The 27,008-nt window shown below is 43.3% G+C and overlaps 2 protein-coding genes across 2 annotated transcripts; one reads left to right on the top strand and one right to left on the bottom strand.

Annotated features, from left to right (window-relative positions):
• The first annotated feature begins 765 nt into the window (after positions 1-765).
• On the top strand, positions 766-10,752 carry CPT2 (carnitine palmitoyltransferase 2). Its single transcript, XM_074961713.1, has 5 exons — positions 766-1,071; positions 2,808-2,888; positions 3,022-3,128; positions 6,598-7,902; positions 9,672-10,752. Exons 1-5 carry the CDS (start codon positions 899-901, stop codon positions 10,001-10,003), a joined length of 1,998 nt encoding a protein of 665 aa, XP_074817814.1. The 5' UTR covers positions 766-898; the 3' UTR covers positions 10,004-10,752.
• Positions 10,753-12,768: 2,016 nt separating this feature from the next.
• Positions 12,769-26,515, bottom strand: CZIB (CXXC motif containing zinc binding protein). The gene is made up of 8 exons (XM_074961712.1): positions 26,301-26,515; positions 26,126-26,209; positions 24,939-24,995; positions 23,815-23,896; positions 21,786-21,817; positions 21,126-21,203; positions 13,969-14,034; positions 12,769-13,016 (listed from the first exon to the last, which is right to left on the bottom strand). Exons 1-8 carry the CDS (start codon positions 26,304-26,306, stop codon positions 12,939-12,941), a joined length of 483 nt encoding a protein of 160 aa, XP_074817813.1. The 5' UTR covers positions 26,307-26,515; the 3' UTR covers positions 12,769-12,938.
• Positions 26,516-27,008: the final 493 nt, after the last annotated feature.

The raw sequence follows: 27,008 nt of genomic DNA, 5'->3' as shown, positions 1-27,008 counted from the left end.
ATTGTTGTTACAAAGTAGTCTGTAGCTAACCTCATGTATCCCTTGCTCTTACAGCTTCAAAACGAGGCTGAAAACTACTGAACACAGACAACGCCCCCCTAAAGGTTCCATCTGTTATGACTTGCCCAGAGTACGGGTTCAAGCTGTGATCAGAGAGGGTGGCTTTGCTTTTAGAGAAAGAAAGGTGGAACAAGCACAGCCACAATGACTAGACTAGTCCATACCATACCCCAGGCTTTTAAATATAATCAGCATCTTGCGGGGAGAGAGAGCTCAGTGGTTTGAGCATTGCCCTGCAAAACCCAGCGTTGTGAGCTCAATCCTTTGAGGGGACCATTTGGGGCAAAAATTGGGGATTGGGCCTGCTTTGAGCAGGGGGTTGGACTAGCGGACTTTCCATCCCTGGTATTCTATGAATGTTAACCCTCATCTCAGTTTTACTTGGATTACTGCCCATCAGCTACCCCCACTGACCAAACCAAGGGAGGCCACAAGCCACAAAACTCCGAGAGGGGCAGCGTGTCGCATGCACGGTGCTGGAGGCAGCCGCCCCCTACAGCAGGGGGCAGATTACACCGGGCTCAGGCCCCACAGGGTGGATGAAAGCCCGGCCACAGCCGGGAGAAGGACCCCCGCTCCCTGCACTGGCAGGAGGCGGGACCCCTTGCAGCGAGCCGGGAGGGGGTGCAAAGCTCCCCGCACCGCGTAGATCTCCTCAGAGAGGGGCTCAGCCCGCCCGCGGCGCCAGGGCGGCGCACGGAGGGGGACGAGCCCACGCCCCAGGGCGGCCTTTGGCCTCCGGCAGCGGCGGATGCGGGCAGGCGCTGCGGCCCGGAAGGCGGCTACTGAGCACCGGGAGCGGGCGGGATCACAGTGACTGAGGCTCGGCTTGGAAATCATGGCGACCCGGCGGCTGCTGCTGCTCTCCCCTGCCTCCGGCCTGAGGGGGACTAAGGCCCTGGGCGCTCCGGCGGTCCCCGGGCTGCGGAGGGGCTACAGCAGCGCCGACTCCTCCCAGTACCTGCACCGTAGCATCGTGCCCACCATGCACTTCCAGAAAAGCCTGCCCAGGTAAGGCGGCCGCTGCCCTTTCTCCCCCGAGCCAGAGCGCCCGGCACCCCTCTGAGCCCCTCGAGCCGGGGACCCCCGCATCAGAGCTCCCACTTACCCTCTGGTCCCCCTTCCAGTCCCCGGGGATCCTCGCACCAGAGACCTTGCCCCCTTCTGAGTGCCTCACCACCAGCCTAGGGATCCCCACACTAGAGACCTTGCCCCCTTCTGAGCCTCTCACTGCTACCCCAGGGACCCCTGTGCCACAGACACCTCCCCATCTTCCTTTGAGCCCCACAACCACCCTGGGTCCTTCCTCTGGGCGCCCCCTCATCACCCTTCGAGCCACTCCACTCTGGGACCCTCACCCGACCCCTTTTGAGTCCCCCATACTAGGTAAGGGAGTCCTAGGCATCCTTCTGAGCCCCCAGAAACTGCTCCCTCTCTGCTACCCCTCCAACTGCATTTCCCTCTGCTAAGAAAACCCCCATCTCCTTTCCCCTGCCCAGCTAAGGGAGCCCCTTTCTCCTATGATTGCTGGCATGTAGTGCCCATTTTCTCCTTTGTCTAGGTCAGTCCCTTTCCCCTAGTAAGGGAGTCCCATGCCTCTACGTTTCAGAAATGGTGACTGTGGGCTTTAAAGGCAGCAACATTCTTCCACCTCAGAGAGGAAATGCAGCCTGTAAAAACAAAGAAACAACAATCCTGCTCTAATGCAGAGTGGGCAGCCCTGTGCTATGGGTGATTAAATACACAGCTTAATTGCTGGGGCCAGCTTTCTTATGGTGAACAACAGGTTTTATGACTCATGGTGAAGCCTTAATAGCACACTACTAAGTCAGGTCTACTTTGGGAAACTACCAGTATACAGCAGGTGGTGGGGTCAACAGACCAGTCAGTATGTATTGGTTTCAGATTGCTCGCTACACCCCTAATGAATGAGGTTTGGTATGTGCTGAAAGTGCACAAGACCAAGAAGGGTACATTGTCTTTGGGATGGGCTACAGTATATTATATAGGTGAAAGGTTATTATTGCTAACAGAGGGAAGTGACTTTGATCTTTGCTAGTAGTATTCAAGTGTATACTGCCAGTTTAAAAATTATAATCTAATTATAACCTGTCTCAAATCTCTTATCTACCATTGTTTAAGTAACACATATGATTATTACAAAGGAAAGGGATTAGAGAAAATAAATTTCCTTTTTTCCCCCCAATGTGTTTACTTTATGCATTGGACAGCACTTTCTGTATAGTTAACTTCATTGTTTCATTATACTGTAGTTAGTTTCCCCATTTGTTTGTGTGGCTCTTTCACAGACCAACAGGGGACAAAGACGCATTTTAAAAAAAAAATAGAAATATGGCAGTAAAAACAACAAAAATCAAACTATGTGTCAAGGAGATATACACACAAACGTTAAAAAGTATTAATCTCATTAAAAGGTAAAATAGCTTGCCCTGTAACCAGGGGAAAACAGCTTTCATGTTTAGGCTAAGATGAGTGTTGGAAAGAAATTTGTTAGAATTTCCACAAGGAATCAAAATACAGAAGACAGTCTATGCCTAGCAGTATATAAAATTATGGAAGATGATCTCTGAGTTGGCTACTTGTAAAACAAGTTCCTGTTTTTCTGTCATGCTTAATTATAAAAAGAGCATAGGAATTAACTTACAAACAATATGGTATTTTAAGAATCTTTACTGTCAGAGCTTTAACAAGAACATTTTAGTTTGCTTTTTTTCTCACCCCTTCAGGTTGCCAATTCCCAAACTAGAAGATACTGTTAGGAGGTACCTGAATGCCCAAAAGCCTCTCCTAGATGATGATCAATTCAGGTATGGATACACAGAAAACCAAACAATGCTTCAGTGTACATCAAATCTTCCACTCCAACTCCTACATATTAGAAGATGTATCTTTTTTTAAAAAATGCCTGGTGACAGCATTTTGACTGTCTGATTGTTTTAGGAAAACTGAAGAACTTGCTTGCAGCTTTGAACATGGAATTGGAAGAGAATTGCATGAGCAGCTGGTTGCTCAAGACAAGCAGAACAAACGTACTAGTTACATCTCAGGTAGGAAGGTTTACAGTGGGATGAAGAAAAGACTCATTTTGAAGAGAGACTTGCTTGATGACAGCTCATAATGCTGTGAATAATAGATTAAAGTTTAAGCTCCTTATTATTATTTACACTCAGAACAAGATGTGAAAACTCCATTTGACAATGTCTGAGCTAATTAGAAGACTGTCTCTGGTGGAAAAAAGAGGGCACTTCACAAAATGTTATCTTTAATATACCAAATACTTTAGGATCTCTCATTGTCACCTAACAGAAATATCAACCACAGCAAGATTTCCTCAAAGACGTTTTCATTTGGAAGAAAGTAACTTAAACCAGTACACTAGCAAAATATAGTAGTAAAAAAAAGTGTAGTATAGGAAGAACAAAGGTGCTATCAAAATCAAAGATGGAGGGCCTGCCACAACACTCTTTTAGTATACAGATTTTTATTAAAGTGAGCAAAAGATTTGTTTCTGTGCATATTGCACATTGGTGAAAAAAACATTTGCTCAGTGGTATACAGTATCATTTTGTACTACAGTCCACTCTGATAGAATGCTGTGTATGCTGTACTGCAGGGGTGGGCAAACTTCTTGACCTGAGGGCCACATCTGGGTGGGGAAATTGCATGCAGGGCCATGAATGTAGGGCAGGGGCAGGGGGTTGGGGTGCGGGAGGGGTGGGGGGTGCGGGAGGGGGCTAAGGGCAGGGGGTTGGGGTGCGGGAGGGGGCAGGGGGTTGGGGTGCGGGAGGGGTGGGGGGTGCTGGAGGGGGCTCAGGGCAGGGGGTTGGGGTGCAGGAGAGGGTGCAGAGTGTAGCAGGGGGCTCAGGGCAGAGGGTTGGGGTGCAGGAGGGGTGCAGCAGGGGGCTCAGGGCAGGGATTTGGGGTGTAGGAGGGGTTAGGGGTGTGGGCTCCCTGCCTGCCCTAGCCCCGCGCCGCTCCCAGAAGCAGCCAGCACCTTGTCCCTGCGGCCCCTGGGGGGGGGGGGGGGGCAGAGAGCTTTGTGTGCTGCCCTCGCCTGCGAGTACCTTCCCTGAAGCTCTGTTCCCGGCCAATGGGAGCTGCGGGGGGCAGTGCCTGCAGGCGAGGGCAGCGTGTGGAGCCCTCTGCCCCCCGCTCCCCCAAGCGCTGCAGGGATGTGGTGCCAGCCGCTTCTGGGAGCGACGCCTGGCTGGCAATCCCATGGGAGGGATCCAAAGTCCTGATGGGCTGGATCCGGCACGTAGTTTGCCCACCCCTGCTGTAGTGCCAATGTGTAAGGGGAATTAGTTAAGGTTAATATGGGATCCTTATATCAAAATATCCTTAAACATGGAGCATCTTGCTCAAGTGCAGGACATGTTGGTATATGTGTAGGAAGATCTTATGCCCTGGATGTTTTCTCCTGCTGGAGAAGAAAGGTCCTGCTGCTATAGGAGATTGAGGGATATTGGAAAAACAGTAGTGAAAAATATTTACTGTTTTATTTTTACAATAGTAATTAAAAATATAAATACAAGTATATTCCAGTGTTTAGACTCCTCCATGCCTCTAAAGCAGGGGTCGGCAACCTTTGAGAAGTGGTGTGCCAAGTCTTCATTAATTTAAGGTTTCGTGTGCCAGTAATAAATTTTACATTTACAGGGGCCCCCTGACGGAACTCCAGACTGGCAGCGGGCTGAGCGGCTCAGCTGGCCTGTGGTTCTGTCTGTCGCCGGCGCTGCCGGTCTGGGGTCCCGGCCACTGGACCCGCTCATCCTGCTGCCGGTCTGGATGGACGGAACCCGGGCCAGCAGCGGGCTGAGCGGGGCCGGCGGCCGGGACGCCAGACCGGCAGCACGGGCAGCAGACGAAACCCCAGACTGGCAGCGCGCTGAGCCACTCGGTCCACTGCCCGTCTGGGGTTCCCTCCGCTGGCCCTGCCAGATGGCGGCCAGGACCCCGGCTGGCAGCAGAGTGCCACTAAAAATCAGCTTGCGTGCCCCCTTTGGCACGGATGCCGCTGGTTGCTGACCCCCTGCTCTAAAGCTAGTAACCTCTCTAAGAAAACTAATCCAGGTCTAGTTACAGTCATGAATCTGTTTGAAGGTGCTTGCTTGGAAAACTGAATTCTCAGAAAAGTTGGGAAAGATGACTGAACAGTGGGGGATGGAAGAAGACACTCCCCCAGCCTTAAAAAAATGCAGAGCATTATTGTTTTAAAGAACAAGAAAAGGAAAGACTCAGAAAGAGGAAGACCAGAATAAAGAAAAGGAGAGAGAGAGAGAGAGAGAACGTAAGACAAAAAGAAGGAGATGAAACTCAGAGAGAGAGAGAGAGAAAAGAGGGAAAGAAAAGCAAGAGAAAGCATGTAGCTTTTAGGTTAGTGAATTTTTTTTTTTTATTCATGTTACTTCCAATGGCTTTCAAATGTAAATGATTATAGTGTTCGTGGAAGGCAGATGCTGGGTGTACAGCAATGGAGACTGCGAGAATATATCCAGTACAGCACAAGCAGCAGCAGTGTAATCTTCTCCCCATACCGTCCTGCCATTGTGCTTCAATCCTTGCTCTTTGCTGAGGCTACCAGTAAGGGTGCCAATGGTGGCAGTTTACCAGACATGTATTTGAATTGCACTGAGAACCACCAACTTCTCGCATAGGCCAGCTTGATCAGCCTTTTGATAGTAATGACTTTCACTCGTTATTGCCATCCAGTCTCCCAGTTACATCCTGTATTTCTCTGGCAGATAGCCCACCTAAGCTTAATGTTGAGGGGAAATGTGGCAGATTATTATCATTAACTGGTTTTCTTGAGCATTATTGTGTAAATGGATTGTGCCTTTTTAAATTATGTGCTGCAGCTACAACCGGCCCTTTTTCCCCCCTTACTTTCAAGTCCTGTTCATTTTTTTTTGTTTCCATAAATGTAACAAAATATAATTACTCTTATGAGGAGGAAGAATGAGTTAAGAGGCTTATATACCATGGTAAGGAGTGGGTTATAAAACCCTACTTGTATGCTAGCTAGTCTTTCACCTCTGGAGATGTGGACTTCAAATTCTGATTTAGGTCACAGCTGAAAATGAGTGTGGTTTTACTGAGTCCCCAGTGGGAATTAGGGATTGCTGCAGGGAAGGAATTCAGAAGGGAAGAACAGAAGACACAGGCAGAAGAAAGTGAGAAATAGAGAAAGGAGGATGAGAAAGGAAGGGAAATGGGACAGAAGTAACGGTGGTCTCAAAGGTGAGCATGTTTTCCCACTGAGTGGTGCAACCTAAAGGCTATGCTGCACTCTAGATCTTGGTGCAAAGCTCCCACTGACATCAGTGGGAGGTCCATTTCTGATTTGGTGGGAATATGTTGCCCTAATGTACCCCAGTCCATGGATTGTAATTAAATACAGATAGTGGAGGTCTGTACCGAATGACTTTGACTTGTAATATAGATGGTTCTAAACAGTGCTTTCACAATTAGCCAATTTTACCTGTATTAATCTATTTTTCAACTCTCCATTTTTAGGTCCCTGGTTTGATATGTATCTAAGTTCACGTGAATCTGTTGTTTTGAATTTTAACCCATTTATGTCCTTCAACCCTGACCCAAAAGCTGAATATAATGATCAGCTCACACGAGCAACTAACATGACTGTTTCTGCTATGCGTTTTTTGAAGACCCTCAGGGCTGGCTGTCTAGAGCCAGAGGTTTTTCACCTCAATCCAGACAAAAGTGACACTCAAACCTTTAGGAGACTCATCCGATTTGTGCCTTCATCTCTCTCATGGTTTGGTGCCTACATGGTCAATGCATACCCCTTAGATATGTCTCAGTACTTCCGGCTTTTCAATTCCACACGATTGCCTAAGCTCAGTCGAGACGAGCTTTTTACAGATGAAAAAGCAAAGCACTTGCTGGTGCTCAGAAATGGGAATTTTTATGTATTTGATGTCATTGATAGAGATGGGAATATAGTGAAGCCTTCCGAAATACAAGCACACCTGAAATACATACTTAGTGACAACAGTGCAGCCCCAGCCTTCCCTCTTGCATATTTACCCAGTGAAAACCGAGATATATGGGCACTACTGAGACAGAAGCTTCTTGATAATGGTAATGAGGAAGTCCTCCAAAAAGTGGATTCTGCTGTCTTCTGTCTATGTTTAGATGACTTCCCCATTAAAGATCTTGTGCACTTGTCCCACACCATGTTACATGGAGATGGTATTAATCGCTGGTATGACAAATCCTTTAACCTTATCCTAACCAAAGATGGCAATGCGGCCATTCATTTTGAACATTCCTGGGGAGATGGTGTGGCTGTGTTAAGATTTCAGAACGAAGTGTTTAAAGACAGCACCCAGAAGCCAGCTGTCACCCCACAATCTCAGCCTGCTGCAGTTGACTCTTCCAGTGCTGTGCAGAAACTCAGCTTTAAGTTGAACGATGCCTTAAAAGCAGGAATTACCAAAGCCAAACAGAACTTTGATGCCACTATGGAAACCTTGACTCTTGATTTTATTCAGTTTAAGAAAGGAGGCAAGGAGTTTTTAAAGCAGAAGAAGGTAAGTCCTGATGCTGTGGCTCAGCTTTCTTTCCAGATGGCTTTCCTTCGGCAGTATGGCCAGACTGTTGCCACGTACGAGTCTTGCAGTACTGCAGCTTTCAAACACGGTCGCACAGAGACCATCCGTCCTGCCTCCATCTATACAAAGAAGTGCACGGAAGCTTTCGTCAGGCAGCCTTCCAAACACAGCACAGAGGAGCTTCAGCAGATGATTGCTGAGTGCTCAAAGTACCACGGCCAATTGACAAAAGAAGCTGCTATGGGTAAGTGTGAATGTCGGGTCATGGTGATAAACATTCACATTGCTTCACAAAATGAGTCTCATCAGCTTAGTTGCTCATTAATGCTAAACTTTTACAGAAGTCTCACTAAGCGTAATTTAATCTTGCTGAAGGTCCTGTGTTCATCAAACTTTGTAGAATGCCAAATAATAGCAGTGCTTTCCAGGTTAAAAAAGATATTGTTCTTGTGACATTCTTCTTAAGAAGGGAGTGTGTTTCAGTTCCCCTTATTTGCTTCAGGCCCACGCACATCAAGATTTTTCCCATCCTTTAGATAAATTACTGTTATACTAGCCCACACATGGCAGCTATCTGAAGCAACTAGCTGATGCCCCGGAGAGTGCAACACAAAGCAGGATTTTGGGTTGCTTCATGTATCTGCCTGCAGGTGGTACTGAGGCCACTGTGCAAACTGGCCTTGGTTCTTTCTGCTGCACCAGTGATAAATTTTCCCAAGTGGCTCTATCTGACCTGAACCTATTACATTTTAAAATGTCAGAATTAGAGCTTGCTAATTTCTTCTAGATTTTTAGTAAAATATGTAGCCTAGAGGGCCTTGTCCGATTTTATTATTATCTCTTTACTGTTGGTTCAATAGCCTTTTCCTCTGTAGTTCCTGCCATTTGGAACACCCTACCTCAGACTCTTTTAAAAGTAATATGAAAACATTTATTCCTTTTTCAAACCTCATATTTTCATCTTCTCCATTTAACTATTGTTAAAAACCATTTTTATTAATATTGCAGTAGTGCCTATGTGTCCCAGAGATCATGGCCCCGTTATAGTAGCTGCTACATAAATGAGTAAAACAGAGTTCCTGTCCCAGAGAATGGATGCGCTAAAAATGCATTGCAATTTCCTTCTGTAAAGCATATTACCATAACTTGTAAGAAAGCTGCTATAGAAAAACTCATGTAAGTTTTGTGGCTTTGAAGGGGTGTGATATTTAGTGTGTAAAATAACTATTTTCTGTAGAAAAAGCAGTGATTTCTGTAGTATTTTGTATTTTAATGCCACTATATAAATCCATGGTATGCCCATACCTTGACTACTGAGTGCAGTTCTGGTCACCCCATCTCAAAAAAGATATATTAGAATTGGAAAGGGTGCCAAGAAGGGCAACAAAAATGATTAGGGATATGGAACAGCTTCCATATGAGCGGAGATTAAAAAGAATGTGACCGTTCAGCTTAGAAAAGAGATGACTAAGGGGGGATATAATAGAGGTCTATAAAATCATGGATTGTGTGGAGAAAGTGAAAAGGGAAGCATTATTTACTCCTCCACATAACACACAAACCCAATTAAATTAAGAGGCAGCAGGTTTAAAAACAAATATAAGGAAGTACTTCTTCACACAACGCACAGTCAACCTGTGAAACTCGTTGCCCGGGATGTAGTGAAGGCCAAAAGTATAACTGGGTTCAAAAAAGAATTAGATAAGTTCATGGATGATGGATCCATCACTTGCTATTTAGCCAAGATGGTTAGGGACACAACTCCATGCTCTGGGTGTCCCTAACCCTCTGACTGCCAGAAGCAGGGACTGGATGATGGGATGGATCACTTGATAATTGCTTTTTAAGCAATTAAGAATGAGCTCTCAAAAATGGATACACTTGACAATTGCTCTGTTTTGTTCATTCCCTCTGAAGCATCTGGCATTGGCCACTGTCGGCAGACAGGATACTGGCCTAAATGAACCATTGGTCTGATCCATCATGGACATTCTTATGTTCTTATTTTAACAGGTCAAGGATTTGACCGGCATTTGTTTAGTTTGCGTTATTTGGCAGCATCAAAAGGTATCCCATTACCTGACGTCTACCAGGACCAAGCATATGCTCAGCTTAATCACAACATTCTGTCCACAAGCACATTGAGCAGCCCAGCTGTGAATATGGGAGGATTTGCTCCAGTGGTGCCGGATGGCTTTGGTGTAGCCTATGGCGTGCATGATGATTGGATTGGCTGCAATACTTCCTCTTACCCAGCCAGGAATGTGCATGAATTCCTCCAGTGTGTACATAAGTCACTGGAAGATATTTTTCATGTTTTAGAAGGTAAGCATATCAATAGTTAGGCACAACAGGGCTGGGATACTTTTTTTTAATGCACAATATAAAATGTTTGGATCAAGGTCACTTCTGATCATGTGTGGCTGAACGTGGAAGAATGTTGCTAGTGCTAGTTTACTAAGCATTTTGACTGGGATTTTCAAAGGAGCCGACAAGAGTTAAGTGACCAACTTGGATTGAATTTCCATGGGAGTTAGGCAGCTTCTGAAAATCTTAGCCATATAAAAAAATTAAGTGCAGGCTCCTCCTGCATGTGGTATTTAGGAAATACTTAATTCTGATATTATGAACTGGTATGTAATGGATTATAAAATGTTCTTAAAATATACGAGGTATTAAATATTCATTTCTAGAAAGGAACTTTAGTACTGTACTGATTAAACTTGAGCAGTTAAGATCTACAAGTGTTCATGTTTACAGTGGGAATGAGAAACTACATTTGAACAATGTTGTAACATCTACAAAAGTTGTATTTAAAATTAAATACAATGACCAATTGTAAATCCTGCACATGTGATATGCTCACTTACTAGATCTGTCATCTTCATTTTTCTTTTTAAATTTGAATCAGTGTCTAACTGTACCTCTTATGTTGGAACTATTTCCAATGTAATATTGATTTAAATGAAAACTTGAAAATGTGAGACTTTAACAATACCGAAAACCATAATCATGTGTTCAATCTTCAAACTGTTAAGAAATTGGTTGGAAAATAATGTTTAAATAAAGCGACCTATGACATGGTTGAAAAAATGTGTTAGTAGTATCTCAGAATTAGGGATTTGAGAGTTCCTGGTGTGAAGAGTTTATACGTTTAAAATAAGCATACAGAGGCTGATAGAGGAATACAGTCAAACGCATATACTTTTTAGATAGAAATAGTTGACACTTTATAAAGTTTTTCTATTTGTAAATCTGCCCTATAATCTGTTTTATGTTCCCTTGCATAAGCCTGTATCTTTAATACAGAAAAATCATTTCTCATTAGCTTCTCCAGAGGCTAGTGCTGCTTTTCTTTCCCAAATCTCTCTCTCCTACTGTGGAGAAGGAATCATCATCAGACATTCTCCTTAATGACTATTTCCTACCTCCTCTAGAACTCTGACTTCTTGCATGGCACCAGGCGTATCTGTTGGAACCTTTCAGCCTATTTGCCAAGGTATTGGGCTTGAGGTGGGAGACATTCAAGGAGCTTTCCAATAGGCACAGTAGAATTTCCTGAAGGACAGCAGCAACATCTGCTAGATTTATTCAATATCTTGTAACTTTTGATGCCAAGAATCTGATGTGACACCCAATGCAGCAGAGTTCATACAAAAGACATAAGAACCTTGGCCCTCTAGGAGTGCCCCATCCCGTCAACTGCTGAGATTCTTAGCAGTACTGTCACTGGCTCTTGCTTTGGGGCTCTATCTTTTGCATTAGCTTCAGCATATTAAGAAAAAAGTTTGTGGCTGCTCTAAGAGGGAAAGTATGTCTGTGCCTCAACCCCATCCCCTGTCTATTTTGAATGCGCAAAAGACAATTTTCTTCCTTGTTAAATAGCAGTGGTTCCTTTCTCTGCTGCCAGCTTTTCAAAATAGCACTACAAGTGAAACTGATGGTTTTTGTCCATTTCACAGCTGTGTGACCAGTACCAAAACTTAACATGTTGGCAGATGGTATATACCAAGTTGCATGGTGCTAGGACGGGTCAGGAACCTTTGAGAAGTGGCATGCCAAGTCTTCATTAATTTAAGGTTTTGCATGCCAGGAATAAATTTTACATTTACGGGGCCCCTAGCCTGGCAGCAGGCTGAGTGGGGCTGGCGGATGGAACCCCAGACCGGCAGCACGCTGGGCCGCTCAGCCCGCTGCTGGTCTGGGGTTCAGTCCGCCAGCCCCTGCCAGCCGGGGTTCCAGTCACTGGCCCTGCTCAGCCTGCTGCTGGCCCGGGGTTCCGTCCATCCAGGCCGGCAATGGGCTGAGTGGGGTTGGCGGCTGGAACCACTAAAAGCCACTAAAAATCAGCTGGCATGCCACTGACCAGACTCCTATCGATCAATATGTAGCAGGGCTTTTTAATCCCTCTGCAGGCTGCTACTACATCATGTTCTACACTTACTTTGCTGTTGAGACTTTGGTGAATGATTATTTCCTGGGGCTGAAGAGTACATTTGGGTTTTGGGGAAAAACCTTACAGAACAGACAGGGACAGATGAGGGATTTTTACGAGTGGGGTAAGGTATTAATAAATTCAAAACTTCTGAAGTACTTGGCTGTTTCCTTTAAATGAAGATGTCAGCTCTATTCAAGAGGGAAAATATTTGCATGCTGAGTGGGGTAAAAAATTGACTGTAAAGATCATTTGGTTTTCAGAAGGTAGTTATACATAAATGTAAATTACAAACATTAAGCTAAAACATTAAGTTGTCATTTAACATTTGAAATACAAGTCAGGTAACAGGAAATGGTTATTTCTCAGACGGTAACAGCAGGTTTACTTGAACTAGCAGGAAACTATTACAAGGATGCACTTCTGGCTTCAAGCCCAAACAGCTGCAATTACCTAATATGCTGATGATCAAGACTGAAAGTTATTTATATAATAGGGTATTTTGCCAATGATAAATCCTTCCATATTGTCTTTAACCCTGAGGAAAATGACTAGTATACGTTGTGAAATCTCAGTCTCCAAAGGGCCAATATGTTAGTCAAGAAATACAGCAAGGCCTTCCACTATGAGGTTTGGCTGTCCTGAGCTCATCTGAGTGAACACAACCAATCAGACTGGTGGAAAATGACTTTATTGGTCAGTCAGTCTTGGGACAGCAAGTACAACTCAGCTGATAACATTTGATTTTTGAAGTACAGCCATGCAGAAAGTCACTCTAGAGGAACTTCTATAATAGCTACAGCCCATTACTTGGCCAAGGTGTCAAGATTTTATTAAAAGCAGTTTTAGCATTTTATAAACTTATGGGTAACTTCATAGATTCCAACAGACTCCTTTATTTTTTCATCATAGTCATTCCAGTCCTGTAGGAATTCAAATTTTACAGCATTAATACAAAACAGAATGGGGTAGTATTTAAAATCACAAATTGGAATATCAATTCACCTTATCAGCATTCCAAATTTCCGTTCCGCACTTTCTGCAGGAAGTGTTTATGCCCTTAACCTGTCCAGTTCTATGTCCAACAGAAGCGAACACCGAACAAATTAAATTAGCGTCAAGCTTCTTAGTAGTTTTAGATTAAGGAATCAGATTTTCTGTGTCTGAAGACTGTAGCCAGTAACAGACAAGCCAGCAACCATGGGGAGTGAAAGGATTATTTACAGTACCTATTCTGGTGAGTCAGACAAGCCAATCTTCCTGTCATGTGGAATACCAAAGACAGGAACTGAGCTTGAGAGATTTGCTCATGGCCAATGAAGATCTGGGGCATTTATGGGCTTGTCTACATGAAGACATTGTGTTTGACACAGCAATAGGTCAAAATGCACTATGGCATTTTTAGTGTCAGGCATGCACATCCTGCTACTGCACTAGTATCTGTAGTTCACACCCAGCCTGCTGTGCCCTAAGTCTCTGTGCACACAGGCCCAAGGAGTCTTATGCTGAGCTCCAAAGGAGACTGCACATCACTAGTCAACACCTGGAAGAGTTCTCAGGAGTTGCCCCAATAGTTTCAGAGCAAAAGAAAACCGGTGCCCCCATAATAAAAATCTCCCAGTTGATCAAGAGTCCATGATTTGGGGGTCCCCCACATTTTTTCAAGAGCAAGCTGCAATTATACCATGACTATTCAAAATACTGAGGATGTCCATGCTTAGACACTTCCAAATAAGCACCCCGAGGTGCACACTAATGCTGAGCACTCATGTTTGAAGGTTGTTTCCTCCTCCACTTAAGATTTGTGCACACACACCCCTCTAAAGCACAGAAAGCCATACTTTAAATGGGTGATTGAGGAAAAATAAGTTGTACCTTTTCCAGCAAGTTTATTTCACTAAAAGGTGTGCCCGACTCTGCACCTTCAGCAGCAAACCCAGCCTACAAAAGAAGAATTAAAATAAACTTAGGTATGAGTTGTAATAAGTTAAATATGTTTAAAATAGTTCAACAAACAAGGTTATCCCGTACAAGTATTTATTTTAGTGGAGCTAGCTGTCTTACAAGTGGGTATAAAGAGTGGCCAAACTGTTATGTGACCTATGGTTTCAATATAGGGTATGACCCTCTGTTTAATAATCAAGGAGAGTTTAAGCCTGACTGTTCATGCCCAAGTTTTATTTTTACATATGTTCGATTCCAAAGGATAAAATGGCTGTAGTGTGGTTGTATCCACTAGCTATAGGAACATTACTAAAACTATACAAGTAATATTGTAAAGCAAGGAAACATCAGTTTTCCAGAACACACCTGTTTTTCCTGCAAATTATTTTTTCTAACTTGTTTTTTCCCAAAAAAATCTCTATGGCTTCACAGGTTTCTAAGTGTATCCAGTATGTCTGTTAGCAGTGAATGCATTAGATTAAAATTGTCACCAAGATATTTCAAGGCATTTTAGAAACAGTGTACTCGAGTTTAATAGCAAGATAACAATGGAAAGCAAGAGAGGAAAAAGACAAGTCTTCAGTTTTGGTTTAAACAGCATGAGAACCCAGACATCTCTGGCAAAAGGGGCCAAGTGTTTGTAACTATCATCACCCCGTGTAGTTCATTTAGGTATGGAGGAGTCAAGCAAACTACCACGAGGAGGAGAATCAGCTAGATTTTAACTGTAACCAGATTACTCCATCCAAGCAGCACAATTTCAGAGTGAGATCTGCACTGTTCTTTGTCTGCATAACCTACCCTTTCTAGCAGAAACTGACCTGAGATAATAACACTTAAGTCTCCACGGGTGAATGGATGAGTGTGGTGTTGCCACTGCTCAGGCAGTCTCGCCACTCCTCCTCCAAACAATGACACTGAAGGAAATTACTAGGGAATAAAGAGATCAACCAAGGTGGCTGCAGTTCTGGGATCCAGCACATAAAGCAATGGATGCATTTCCAAAGAAGGTACAGAATATGCTCACATTTTAGAGTTCACAGTTGGGGTTAAAAAAAAATTGGTATTTAAATTACAGATTAATGTTTTGTTGGTCAACAAAATTCCTCAAGAATTTAAGAACAACGACACAAATTAAAGGATGGTCAATGTAAGAAGCCTTCCTGTGAGCTACTTGGATTCTTTTTATTTTTAACCAAGTAAACAAACAACTGGCTATGGTATAAGGAGAACTCTTTCCTGGTTTTGCAAACAAACGCATATGGGACCTGCTTTTGGATTCCTTGTAGACATAAATCCCCACTAGCTTCTATGAGAAGATTGAGTGTACAAGGAATGTGCTCTCTGGACATAAATTTTAAAGTGTTTTGGGATCTGCAAAAACTAAGAATTTAGTCATACACATCCCACAATGCGTGACAAATGTCAATAGGAGTGGTGCATTTAGATCAGATGTACGCAGCCTTTACATGAGCAGAATCACAAGCCCATTGGGGGGGAGGGGGGGGCAGGGAGAAGAAAGCAGTACAAAGAGAAGATGCATCTCCATCGGCCACACTACAGAACTGCAACAGAGCAAAGAATGAAAGTGGAAGGGATGCAGAGCCAACATCACCCAGTACACATTTAACAGAGATCCATGGAACATTAAACCATGTGACAGGCTGCTGTAATTCCAGCAGAATTTACTCCTGGGGGAATTCTGCGCCACTGTGCATGCACGGAATTCATGTGCCCCACAGATTTCTTCGCTTCCCTGCATAAAAATGACTTTCTGACAGGGAAGCAAGGGAAGCTGCAAGAGCAGTCATGCACCACTCCCTTTCAGTACACATACATAGTTTAAGGCACCTGGAGCAGCCGGCGGAGAGATAAATCACCCTAGGGCTGTGGACACCCCAGCCATGCTAGTCCCGGCTGTGCTGGAGGCAGGAGAGGACAGGACTTCCTCTTCCCCTGCACGCAGTGCCTGGGACTGTGTCAGACCCTCCCCCAGGAACCTCCCCCAGCTGCAGGAAGCTCAGAATCCTCCCCTGCTTCCTGCCCCCATCGCTCCTCAGCTGTGGGGGGAGAGATTACTATACAGGGAGCTGCTCCCCCATCCACCTAACCCCTGTGCATCTGGACCTCCCATACCCAGACACCCCTGCCAAGCCTCACCCAGCACATCCAGAACCCCCCTAGCCCTCCATACCCAAACCCCACCCCACTGAAACTCAACCCCTGCCTCTGGAGCCCCCCTGCACCCAGACCCCCTTCCTCTGGACCCCCAGCCCTGTACCCAGACCACCCCCCACTGAACTCCCTGCACTCAAACCCCCATCCTGAAGAGCCCCAGCACCCCAAACCCCCACATCCAGACCCCCCATGCCACTGACTTCCAACTAGCTGCACGCAGGCCCCCACGCCACCAAGCCTCACTCCCCCAGCACCCAGACCCCCTCCCCCCCGCGGAAACCCGCACACCCAGACCCTCCGCTGAGCCCCAGCCCTCTTCACCTGGAAGCCCTTGCAGAGTCCCATTACCCCTGCACCTGGAAATCCCCCTAACAAACCTTTGTGCATCCAGGTCCATCCACATCTAGGACCCCCCCCCCCCAAAGCTGCCTGCACCCAGATTGTCCCACACAGAATCCTCTCACCCCACACCACCATCCCTCCACACTTGGCTCCTGCCTGGTTGAGCCTGCCTGCCCCTGGCGCAGGGCCCCAGGGTGTTTCTGGGGCAGGCCCATGCCTTGTGCTGTGTTAGGGTCAGGTGCAGCCTCACCACGGAGTCCGTGTCCTGGGAGTGGGGGAGCTGCAGGGTGATCTCTCACCTTCGTGCAGCCAGTGGCTTGTGCTCCCCCCTGCCACGCTGGAGCCTCTGCATTTATTTATTGACAAATATAACTTGCAGAATTTTAAAATATTGTGTACAGAATTTTTAATGTTTTGGCACAGAATACCCACAGGATGCCTTACAGTTTGTGGCATCACAGTTGATACTCTAATTTAATCTCTGCTAAACGGCGCTGAGTAATTAAGTGACTTGTCTGCACTCTGCTGACTGGCTAAGGAGCAACAGTAGCTGAAGCTTAGAACACACCTTACAAACAAAACAGGAATTCTTATCACCCAACTTTTCAACATAGTGAATCATCATGCAGTTATTCTGCTTACCACTATAAAGTGTCATTTCTGTCACAAAGCAAGGGAGCTACAGTTGGATGAAAAGAAACTTTGTAAAGATGCATCTATTTTTCAGCTGGAGGATAATACTTCTGCGGGGGGGGGGGGGAGGGGATTTTTCCCCACTTGGTAAAAAACAAAACAAAAACAAAAACAAAAAACAATACATCCCTGGGATTTTCCAAGGGGAAAGATTTTCTTTTTGTCATGGAGGGACCTATAGGGTATTTTCCCCTTTAAGACTGTAGTGAGAATTCTGGTGACTGTATGGGGAGACAGACAAATATCAATGGAAATAACAATCCTCATTAACTTCAGTAAGTTTTAATTAATTTATTAAAAATAATTTTACATTTTTATGACCTATTCTATTGCATTGCTGTTTATAACAGAACTCAGACTTGAATTTTCCCCTCCCACATATTAGAAAATGACCCAGAACAATAATAAATTTAGTACAATGTCACTGCAGTCTGCAGGAAGGATAAAGCACAGGTTTTTATTAGTCAGTCTACGCAATTTACTCCTAATCCTACTGGAATAATATGTTATATATAGCAGGGAGTTAGCTTATGTAGACCATGACCAGACACAAGCAAACCAATAGCTGACAGCAGGAGGAGAACTGTAGATTCCAAGGCCTGAAGGGACCATTATGATCATCTACTTTGACCTGTATAATACATACTATCAAACTTCCCCAAAATAATTCCTAGAGCATATATTTTAGAAAACAATACAATCATTATTTTAAAATGATCAGTGATGGAAAAATCTACCACAACCCTTCGTAAATTGTTCCAACAGTTAATTACCATCACTTAAAAATGTATGCTTTGTTTCCACTCTGAATTTATCTAGCTTCAACTTCCAAGCCTTTGGACTATGTTATACTTTTCTCTGCTAGATTGAAGAGCCAATTATCAAATATTTATTCCCCATGTAGGTAGTTATAGATCAAGTCACCCCTCAAAGTGAAGGTTAAGCTAAACAGATTGAACTCTTGGAGCCTAATTAAAAAGGCATGTTTCCCAATCCTTTATTCATTCCTGTGACTCTTTTCTGAACCCTTTCCAATTTATCAACATCCTTCTTGAACTATGGACACCAGAACTGGACACAGTATTCCAGCAGGGCTTGCATCAGTACCAAAAATAGTAAAATAACCTCTCTACATCTACTTGAGATTCCTCTTTTGTGTATTCAAAGAGCACATTAGACCTTTTGACCACAGCTGATCCCCAAATCTTTTTCAGAATCACTGCTTCCCAAGATAGAGTCCCCCATCCTGCAAATATGGCCTACATTCTTTGTTCCTAGGCATATAACATTTAAACCATATTAAAATGCACACTGTTTGCTTGTGCCCAGTTTACCAAGTGATCCTGATCAATCTGTATCAGTGACCTGTCTTTTTCATTATTTACACCATTTTTGGGTCATCTGCAAACTTTATCAGTGATGATTTTGTTTTCTCCTAGGTCACTGAAAATTGTTAAATAGCATAGGGCCAAGAACCAATCCCTATGGTACCCCACTAGAAACACCTGCTCAATCATGATTCCCCATTTACAATTACATTGTGAGACCTGTTATTAAATGGATTAAAACTAACTATGTGCCATGTTAATTTTCTGTTCTAGTTCTCAAAATGTTGTGGGGTACCAAGTCAAACACCTTACAGGAGTCTGTCCAAGTATATTGCATCAACACTAGTACCATTATGGACCAAACTTGTAATCTCATTATAAAAAACAAGATATCAAATTAGTTTGACAGGATCTATTTTCCATAAACTCAAATCGCCATTTGTTAGATTACCCTCCTTTAATTCTTTATTAATAGAGTCCTGTATCAGCTGCTCCATTAGCTTATCCGGGAACCACATCAGATTGACAGGCCTACAATTATTCAGATCATTCTATTTAACCTTTTAAAATATCGGTACAACATTAAGCTTTCTTCCAGTCTTCTGGATCTTGGCCAGTTTTCCAAGACTTATTGCAAAAACCAACATTAACCATCCCACAAGCACGTTAGCCAGCTCTTTTAAAACTCTTGGAGTCACATTATCTGGACCTGCTGTTTTAAAAAGTCTAACTTTAGTAGCTGTTATTTCACATCCTCCTGAGATACTAGTGGAATGGAAAGAGTTATCATCATTATATATTATATCTGTTCCCCCCCCATACAGAATAGAAATATTTATTGAACACTTGTGTCTTTTTTGCATTATTACTGATAATTCTACCATTTCCATCTAGTAAGGGACCAATGGCATGGTTAGTATTCTTTTTGTCCCTAATATACCTAAACTCCTTATTGTCCTTCAGTCTCCTAGCTACAATCTTCTCCTTGTGTCACTCTGCATCCCTTATCAATTGTCAACAATTCCTAGTTTGATTTATATTAGTTACCATCAACTTCCCCTTTCTTCCATTTGTTAAATATTTTTTCCTGTGGTTGCCTTTACTTCCACACAACTACTGCTTAAAAACTGACCTGGTTTAGAAGGGAACTCCTTCCAGTCCATTTCTCTGTGGTGCCACAGCCTGCCCATCCTCATCTGTCTCCAGCCATGTAGAATGGCCACCTTGCCTCTTATGAGCTGCCAAGCCTCTTTTCTAACTTCTTTCTCCAATTTCTTGGTGGTCAGCTTCTTTCTCCCTTGAACCTGGGGTACTCATATTTCCCAAATCTCTCTGTCTAGGAATTCATCAGCTTCTTTGATTCTCAGTAGCAGCTCCACTTGCCCTTCCAGTTCAAGAATCTTTTCTTTCAATATAGCCATCAACTTGCACTTTGTGCACAGTAAGTCCCTTCTGGCTTCAGGCAGGAAAGAAAACATGGTTTTCTGTTGCAGGTCACCACCACCGTTACATCACTGGCTGTCTTGAAATTGCACAAAGAGCTGAACCTGAAAGGAAAGCTGTTCTCCCCCCGCCCCCACAGCTCCCTCTGAAACTTTTCTGTTAGTTGCCTTAGTTTGTCGCTCTCAACATTGCTAGCAAGTGACTCATTACCGAAATCTCTCTGCTTAGCTCAGCTCGGCCCCTCCCCATCAGGGAGCAATTAATCAATTCAGACTTCAAGCAACTGGGCTGATCAACGTTCCAAGGGTCAGAACCACACCACCTCACCAAGACATCAAACAGACCTGTTCCAGCTACTTACTCAGGGGCCCACGGCCCAGCTACACAGCCTGTACACAGAGGACAAACAGCCAGACAAACCCACAGATGGACCAAACACACCAGTCACCAAGTCTCACTACCGCCAAGCAAAATCCATAGCTATCCCTTCTGAAACTCTCTTAGCTGTCTCGGTTTACAGCTCAGAGAGACCCTTTAACTCAGTATCTTCAGCTGTGTTTTGCAACAGAGACTATTGATGCCTTCAGCAAGTCTTGCTCTGCCTTTCAGTCTCATTTTGTTGTGGATACACATCTATGTTTGTAGAGATGGATGAACTTCAGAGTTTGGTTGAGCACAGCAGTCAAATACTGAACAGTGTCCAAAAATCAGGCTTGTTAACTCTCTATACCCTGTACAGTAGCCCACCAAGACCTCTTCTTCCCACCAGTGACCCCTAATTAGGCAATCCAAGATGTGACTGCTTTAGGACCCCTCTCCTCCTCCTATTGCCATACTCTAAAGATCCACCAAATGAATTCACATCTTCAGTGCTCTGGGACTTACAAGGTATTTCGGGGGGCACAGCTCCAAAGAGTGAGTAACTTTAATTAGGTGAGTAGGATGAGGTAAGAAAGACAACTGCAGAGAGGGGAGACTATTGGAGAGTCACAGGTTGTTCCAAAATGAGCAGTGCAATTCTCAAAAGAGAGGGTGCTGCATCAATCTAGAGTTCAGCAGAAAGACACCTAAGAGCTGTCAAATAAATCATTAATAAGAACTTGCCTGCGGTTGAAAGTCAACTGGCTCAAGACCTCGGCACTCAAACTCCACTACTGTCTTAAACTTCTCACTGTCTTCAGCCTAGGATTGAGTCAGAATAGCATTTAGTTTTTACCTAATGAAAGGGAAATAACTCCTTTTAGTCTAGGCATAAAATGTAGTAAAATTTTTAGAAGCAGCATGACCACTCTGGACCAAAAACTTTGAATTATCTGACATGGTTAATAACTAACCAGAATTTCTTTAACTTAGAGACTGGTCTGGGGAAGTCTCTGAGCCCTTCAAAGGTAGGCTCTCTGAGACCAGGGTAAAACTAGTACATATTTGCTTAGAATGTGACATCAGTGCCTGATGTTGACTGTGAAATATTTAAACAGATGATTTGATATTTGAGTGAAGCAGAAGGGGCAAAGCAAGATATTAACTGGCTGTCGTCGTCCACATTATTTAAAATATACTTTCCCAAATGCACAGCTTCACTTTTGTAGCATCCAGCATCCCATTTGCGGTGTTTCTCTATCAGGCGATACCTGGATATTTTTTCCCCTGTACTTCTGGGAGGAACATGATAGCAAAAATTGGGAAGCCTTGTAATAAACTAACATCACATTACTGATGCTTATTTCACTTACATTTGCAATATCATAGAGAAAATAAACTTACATTATAAGGCTTGATTGTGTCTCTTAAGATATCTAAAAGAGAAGGGGGTAGAATAAAAAAAACCTGCCAATTTTCCAGCCCTTAACACAAACCCAAGAGCCCTCCCTCCAAACACTGTTTATTCAAAAAAAGGCCAACATTGCTGGGGAGTCCATCAAAATCTAAGACCCTGTTTTTGCCATGGCTACCAAGAATTTCATCTCCTGTTTTGCTATTTTGTTTTCCTCTTAAGGAAGAAAAAGCATTGCATACTCTTGTAACATGGCTTTAAGGCTCCAACCATACAATTGTTGCTCATACAGATCTTCCAAAGTCAATGGGAGGGTTGAGTGCGAATTACTTACATGATTGAGCCCACAGGATTCCATTACTTGTGTCCAATTCCCATAAATGTAGATTTGGGGGATAGTCACTGCAGCACAGACCTTGTAAATACCTTCCTGTATTTTAACTAGCTTATCACTGTTGTATTTATTCCACAGGAAGTGCCTTTCATATCAGACACATTTTTAATACCAATTTCTCTTTTCCTTCATGTTACTGCAGTAAGTATTTACATGGATATAGCTTTACAACATCGCAGCTTAATCCCAGGGGGGAAAAAAATCTAACGTGGGATGGCTATGAAATGGGCAGAACTTTATATTAACATCCCAAGAACCAGGCCAATGCAAACAGCTGGCAGCTCCTTGCATGAAACTAGTTTCTAATATCTTGAGAGGAAAATGAACACTTGACACAGACACTTGTGTGGATGCTCTTAATTTTCCAAATACCAGACAGGCTTTTAGATTTTTGGGGCCCAATCCAGAAATTCTTATTCCTAAAAGTAGTTCCATTGAAGTCAATAACTATACTTGTGCAAGTATAAGGGTCTCAGGATTAGTCCTTATTTTTGTGAAAACAGTTAAGTGATTAACAGACAATGAATGGGACTATTTTGGTTGGGAAGGCAAAGGGCACAGAAAATATAATAAAGAATGAGTCAGGTGTTCCTTTTTACCCTTCCCCCATAATACAAGTATGAGAGGCCACACAATGAAAGTGAAAGGCAAAAAGGCTTTAAAAAGATAAATGGAAATATATATTAATGTAATAGATAATCAATCTGTTTAATTCTCTGCTATAGGATAATACTGAGGCAAATAAATTAATACAATCTAAAAAGGGTTAAAAACACTCATACAAATAAGAACAGCTTAGGCCAGAGTTACAATGGCTGTAAATAGTTATGTTGGGGAGCAGATGATCACCAACTGCAGGGCAGAAAAAAACCCAACAACTTTCCTTTCCATAGTAAGATACTGATTATTTATGGACATTATGGGGGGCTTTCCTTAAGAACCATCCACCACTGGTCAGACACTGACTAGATGGACCATCAGTCTTCTCTGCTCTGTGAATCCCTACAATAATAACAAAAAGACAAAGTTTGATAACTGAAAGAAAAAATGTCTAGCAAGTACAGAAATTACCCAGGAAACTCTGGGCTACTTCTGTTACTTTTCATTCTTCTCTTAAAAATAATTGGCATCCAATTTTTTCCCAAAAAGGTTAACATCTTAAATGTACACTCAAACGTAGTGCTGCAAAGTACAGTAATTTGTTTCCAAATAACTTTATAGAAGAAAAGCAAGCATTTTAAAAGGGACACCATTAACTTCAGAATCAAATTTTTCCAGCAGAAACATGAACATACTATTGTTTTAGCACCCACCGTTACTAAAACTAAAGTTGGCACAAATTAATTGTCTTTATTGTTCCAGTGTTTACACACTTTTTGTATTTGCATGTGTAGTCAGTCTCATTCTTTTGTTCATGGTCAGCTGCATTTCCTATCTCATGCACAAACATGAGGACAAACATATTGGTGCAGGGGAAAATAGACCCTAAAAACCACTGTTAAAAAGCTACTTATAACAGAAATTCAGGACATACTGTTTAAAAGATGCTCTTTTAGAATGTTTTCGTAAATTAGTTTAAAAAAATCAAGATGACAAAATCCCTTAAATCATGTGAAAGAGCCTACCAATGGAATTCTCTCTGGAGCACAGCTTGCATTTCTGCACCATAGTGGCACTCCCTCTGCCTCCCTTTAGAGGAACACTGTCCTAAAAAAATTACAAATGGAGCCATCACTTTGTGTCAGTTTTTTTCATGTTTTAATTGAGCAGCCAAAAACCTCTGTAGCGACAAAGTAGTTTTTACAAGGACAATGGCAAACTAACAATGATTTTATATATTGTAAACGGAAGACAGGTTTCTTTCGGGACAAGGAATATTTATAATTCACAATACTATGGTTATCAAGGAATAATGTACATTATATTCTAAATTTTAAATAATAAATTATGTATAGAATGTCTCTTGACAATACAGACACATTCTATCCATTCCATAGGATATTTATTTAACCTTCAACCAGTGTGATTAGAGCCCTGATACTGCACACTATTGTCCCTACATGCAACAAGTTGCAGGACTGGGGCCTGCAAGGACAGAAGAAGAATGGTCTTGTGGTTCAGGATGAGAGTCCGAGGTTCTAATACCAAACGAGACCACAGACTTCCTGTGTTACTTTGGGCAAATCACGTCACCTCTCTGCCTCAGTTTCCCATCTGTAAAGTGGGGATAACACTTCTCTATTTGAATTCATTAATGTCATAAGCCAGTCAGATATAGTGATGTGCATGACAGAAATGCTATAAATAACACCAGTACCTTGCATAAATTAATTTATCATCATTATTCCCCTTCCCCCCCTCAGGTTATCTAAACTTCCATAAAAGTTGTTTTATCATTAGCAAAGAGGAAATGTACTACTGGCAAAACCCTATTGTAATACCACTTCAAATCCATTTTCTTGGCTGTGGAAACTTACTGGCTTTAATGAGGGGAGGCTTTTCAAGAAAGATTTAAAATAATAAGCACTGCCACCAACCATTCTTATAGCACATTTCATTAAAGGATCTCAAAATACTTTGCAAACAAAGTCTGACAGCACCCCCGATGTAGATAATTATTCAAAGGCTGCTTTATACAGCATTTAAACTAGCATATCCCCCATTTCCATTAAAGTCAATTCTACATAATATGCACTGCATTTTTTGGTTTCTTTGTTTTTAATGCACACGTTGCAGTTCGACAGCTTACCATTAATTGCAGGTATTGCCATTTTTCAGAAATCTCACCGCAGTTCCCACATTTCATCTGGAAAAGAAAAACATACACCAAAGAATCTTAAAGTTGTTAGTAAGCTGATCAATAAAATAGCTCAAGCCATTCTTAGACTTAAGTTTAACCCTTTTGTAGTTGAAAGGTCATGGGATAGCTGCCCCTAAAGACTGGGGGGCCAGAACCTCAACTGGGGTCCATTTTCATAGCTTCATTAGCTTCATGTGAGCGATGACAATTTACACAAGCTGAGGATCTGTTCCAGGGAATCTTAGGTAGAAAGGAAACAGATTACATGCAGGAGCCAATAAATAAAGCTAGGAATAATACATCCACCAGTTTGTCAACCAAGCTAGTTTTCCACCAATTATACTTAATTAAAATCATAACCACAAGAGAGAGGGTGATGGCTATTATATGGACTGAGGAATACCTATGATTTTTCTTCATCGTAACAGATGTATGTATGTTTACATTAAAAGATCAAACTGTTACTCAACTTCGAGAAAGTGCTTAAATTTAACAAAACAAACAAACAAAAACAACTTGCACAACTTTCGGATCAAATATATTCTTACTTTTATTTAGATTACAAATGAACCATGCTTGAAATGTGCCATGATACCACTAACATTGTGCATATAACCAATTGGATACTGGCAAAACTACATCTTAGATGGCAATGAAATACCACAATGATGATCATAATTCTACAGTGGTTTGCATTGCAGGATTCCATTAGATACCAATAATTTGTGTAATGGAAACCTGCAATACCACTGTAGAATGGAATGCAAAATATCATGCAAAAAAAGCCTGTGATACAAAACCATGCAACTGGAAATCATAGAAATGCAGGTCTGAGAGGTCCCCCTGCTGATGCACATTTACACAAGTCATTCTAAGTTTCATCAGCGGTGGGGAGACTAGAGGACCTCTCGAGGTCCCATCCAGACCTCTGGTTCTCAGTCTCATAGTTTTATATCATTTTTATTGCATGATATTTTGCACTGTGTTCTAATCAGCACTACAGGCTTGTATTGTAAAAACAGAATTACTGGGGCTTGTGGGGCTTTTAAAGTAGACTGCGTTTCATGTTGCTTTGGCCAGCACTGCAAAGGGGTGGCACGCTGCGCGGCACTGCACCCTCGCCTGGCCCGCCATACCTTCAGGTACCAGCGAAAATCTTCCCCCACCGGTCTGAGGTTTGTAATATTTTCCAGAGTAGCCTTCAGCTGCAGCCCGATCTTCTGTAAAGCAGGGGACGGGGGGCAGAGTCAGTGTTACAGCCAATGCCACCCCCTCCCCAGGCGCTGGCAGCGCCGCGCCCCCCTTACCCACCCCCATGCTGAGGGCCTGGCGCGCAGCGGGTCCGGCTGTAGCTGGAGGCGCAGCCCGGACAGGTTCAGCAGCTGCCCCCAAGTCCCGCGGCGCAGGCAGCTGGGCTGATGCCGCCCGGGGCGCGGGAGCGGCGCTACCAGATTCACCGACTCCTGCTCCCTCCCGCGAGAGGCCGGCCACCAACTCTCGCGGTAGTTGGCGGGTTTGATTTTTTTAAGCGACTCCTCTCCCCTGAATTGTTGCCCTTAGACAAAATGGTCACCTCATTCCATGCCTTTCACAAGGACTGAAGCCGGAGCTGCCCTTAGCCAAGATGGCCGCCATCTCTTACTTTCGATGGGACTGAAGCCTCATTTAAGATGGCCGCAAATTCCCTAAACTCTTCTGATAGCAGTGAGGCTGCCCCTAATAATGATGGCCGCCATCCTCCATTGTATTTAAGGACCAACCCAGGCTGCTCTGGTTTCAGAGTAGCAGCCATGTTAGTCTGTATTCGCAAAAAGAAAAGGAGTACTTGTGGCACCTTAGAGACTAACCAATTTATTTGAGCATGAGCTTTCGTGAGCTACAGCATCCGATGAAGTGAGCTGTAGCTCACGAAAGCTTATGCTCAAATAAATTGGTTAGTCTCTAAGGTGCCACATCCAGGCTGCTCTCTCCCTCTCCTTGTCCCTGTGGCTCGTAAACTAACCAGGGAAACGTGGGGAG

Source organism: Natator depressus, chromosome 8 (genome assembly GCF_965152275.1).
Source record: "Natator depressus isolate rNatDep1 chromosome 8, rNatDep2.hap1, whole genome shotgun sequence".
NCBI classification, from domain to species: Eukaryota; Metazoa; Chordata; order Testudines; family Cheloniidae; genus Natator; species Natator depressus.
Note: the sequence above shows the minus strand (reverse complement) of the source record. Positions and strands in the feature narration are given on the sequence as shown.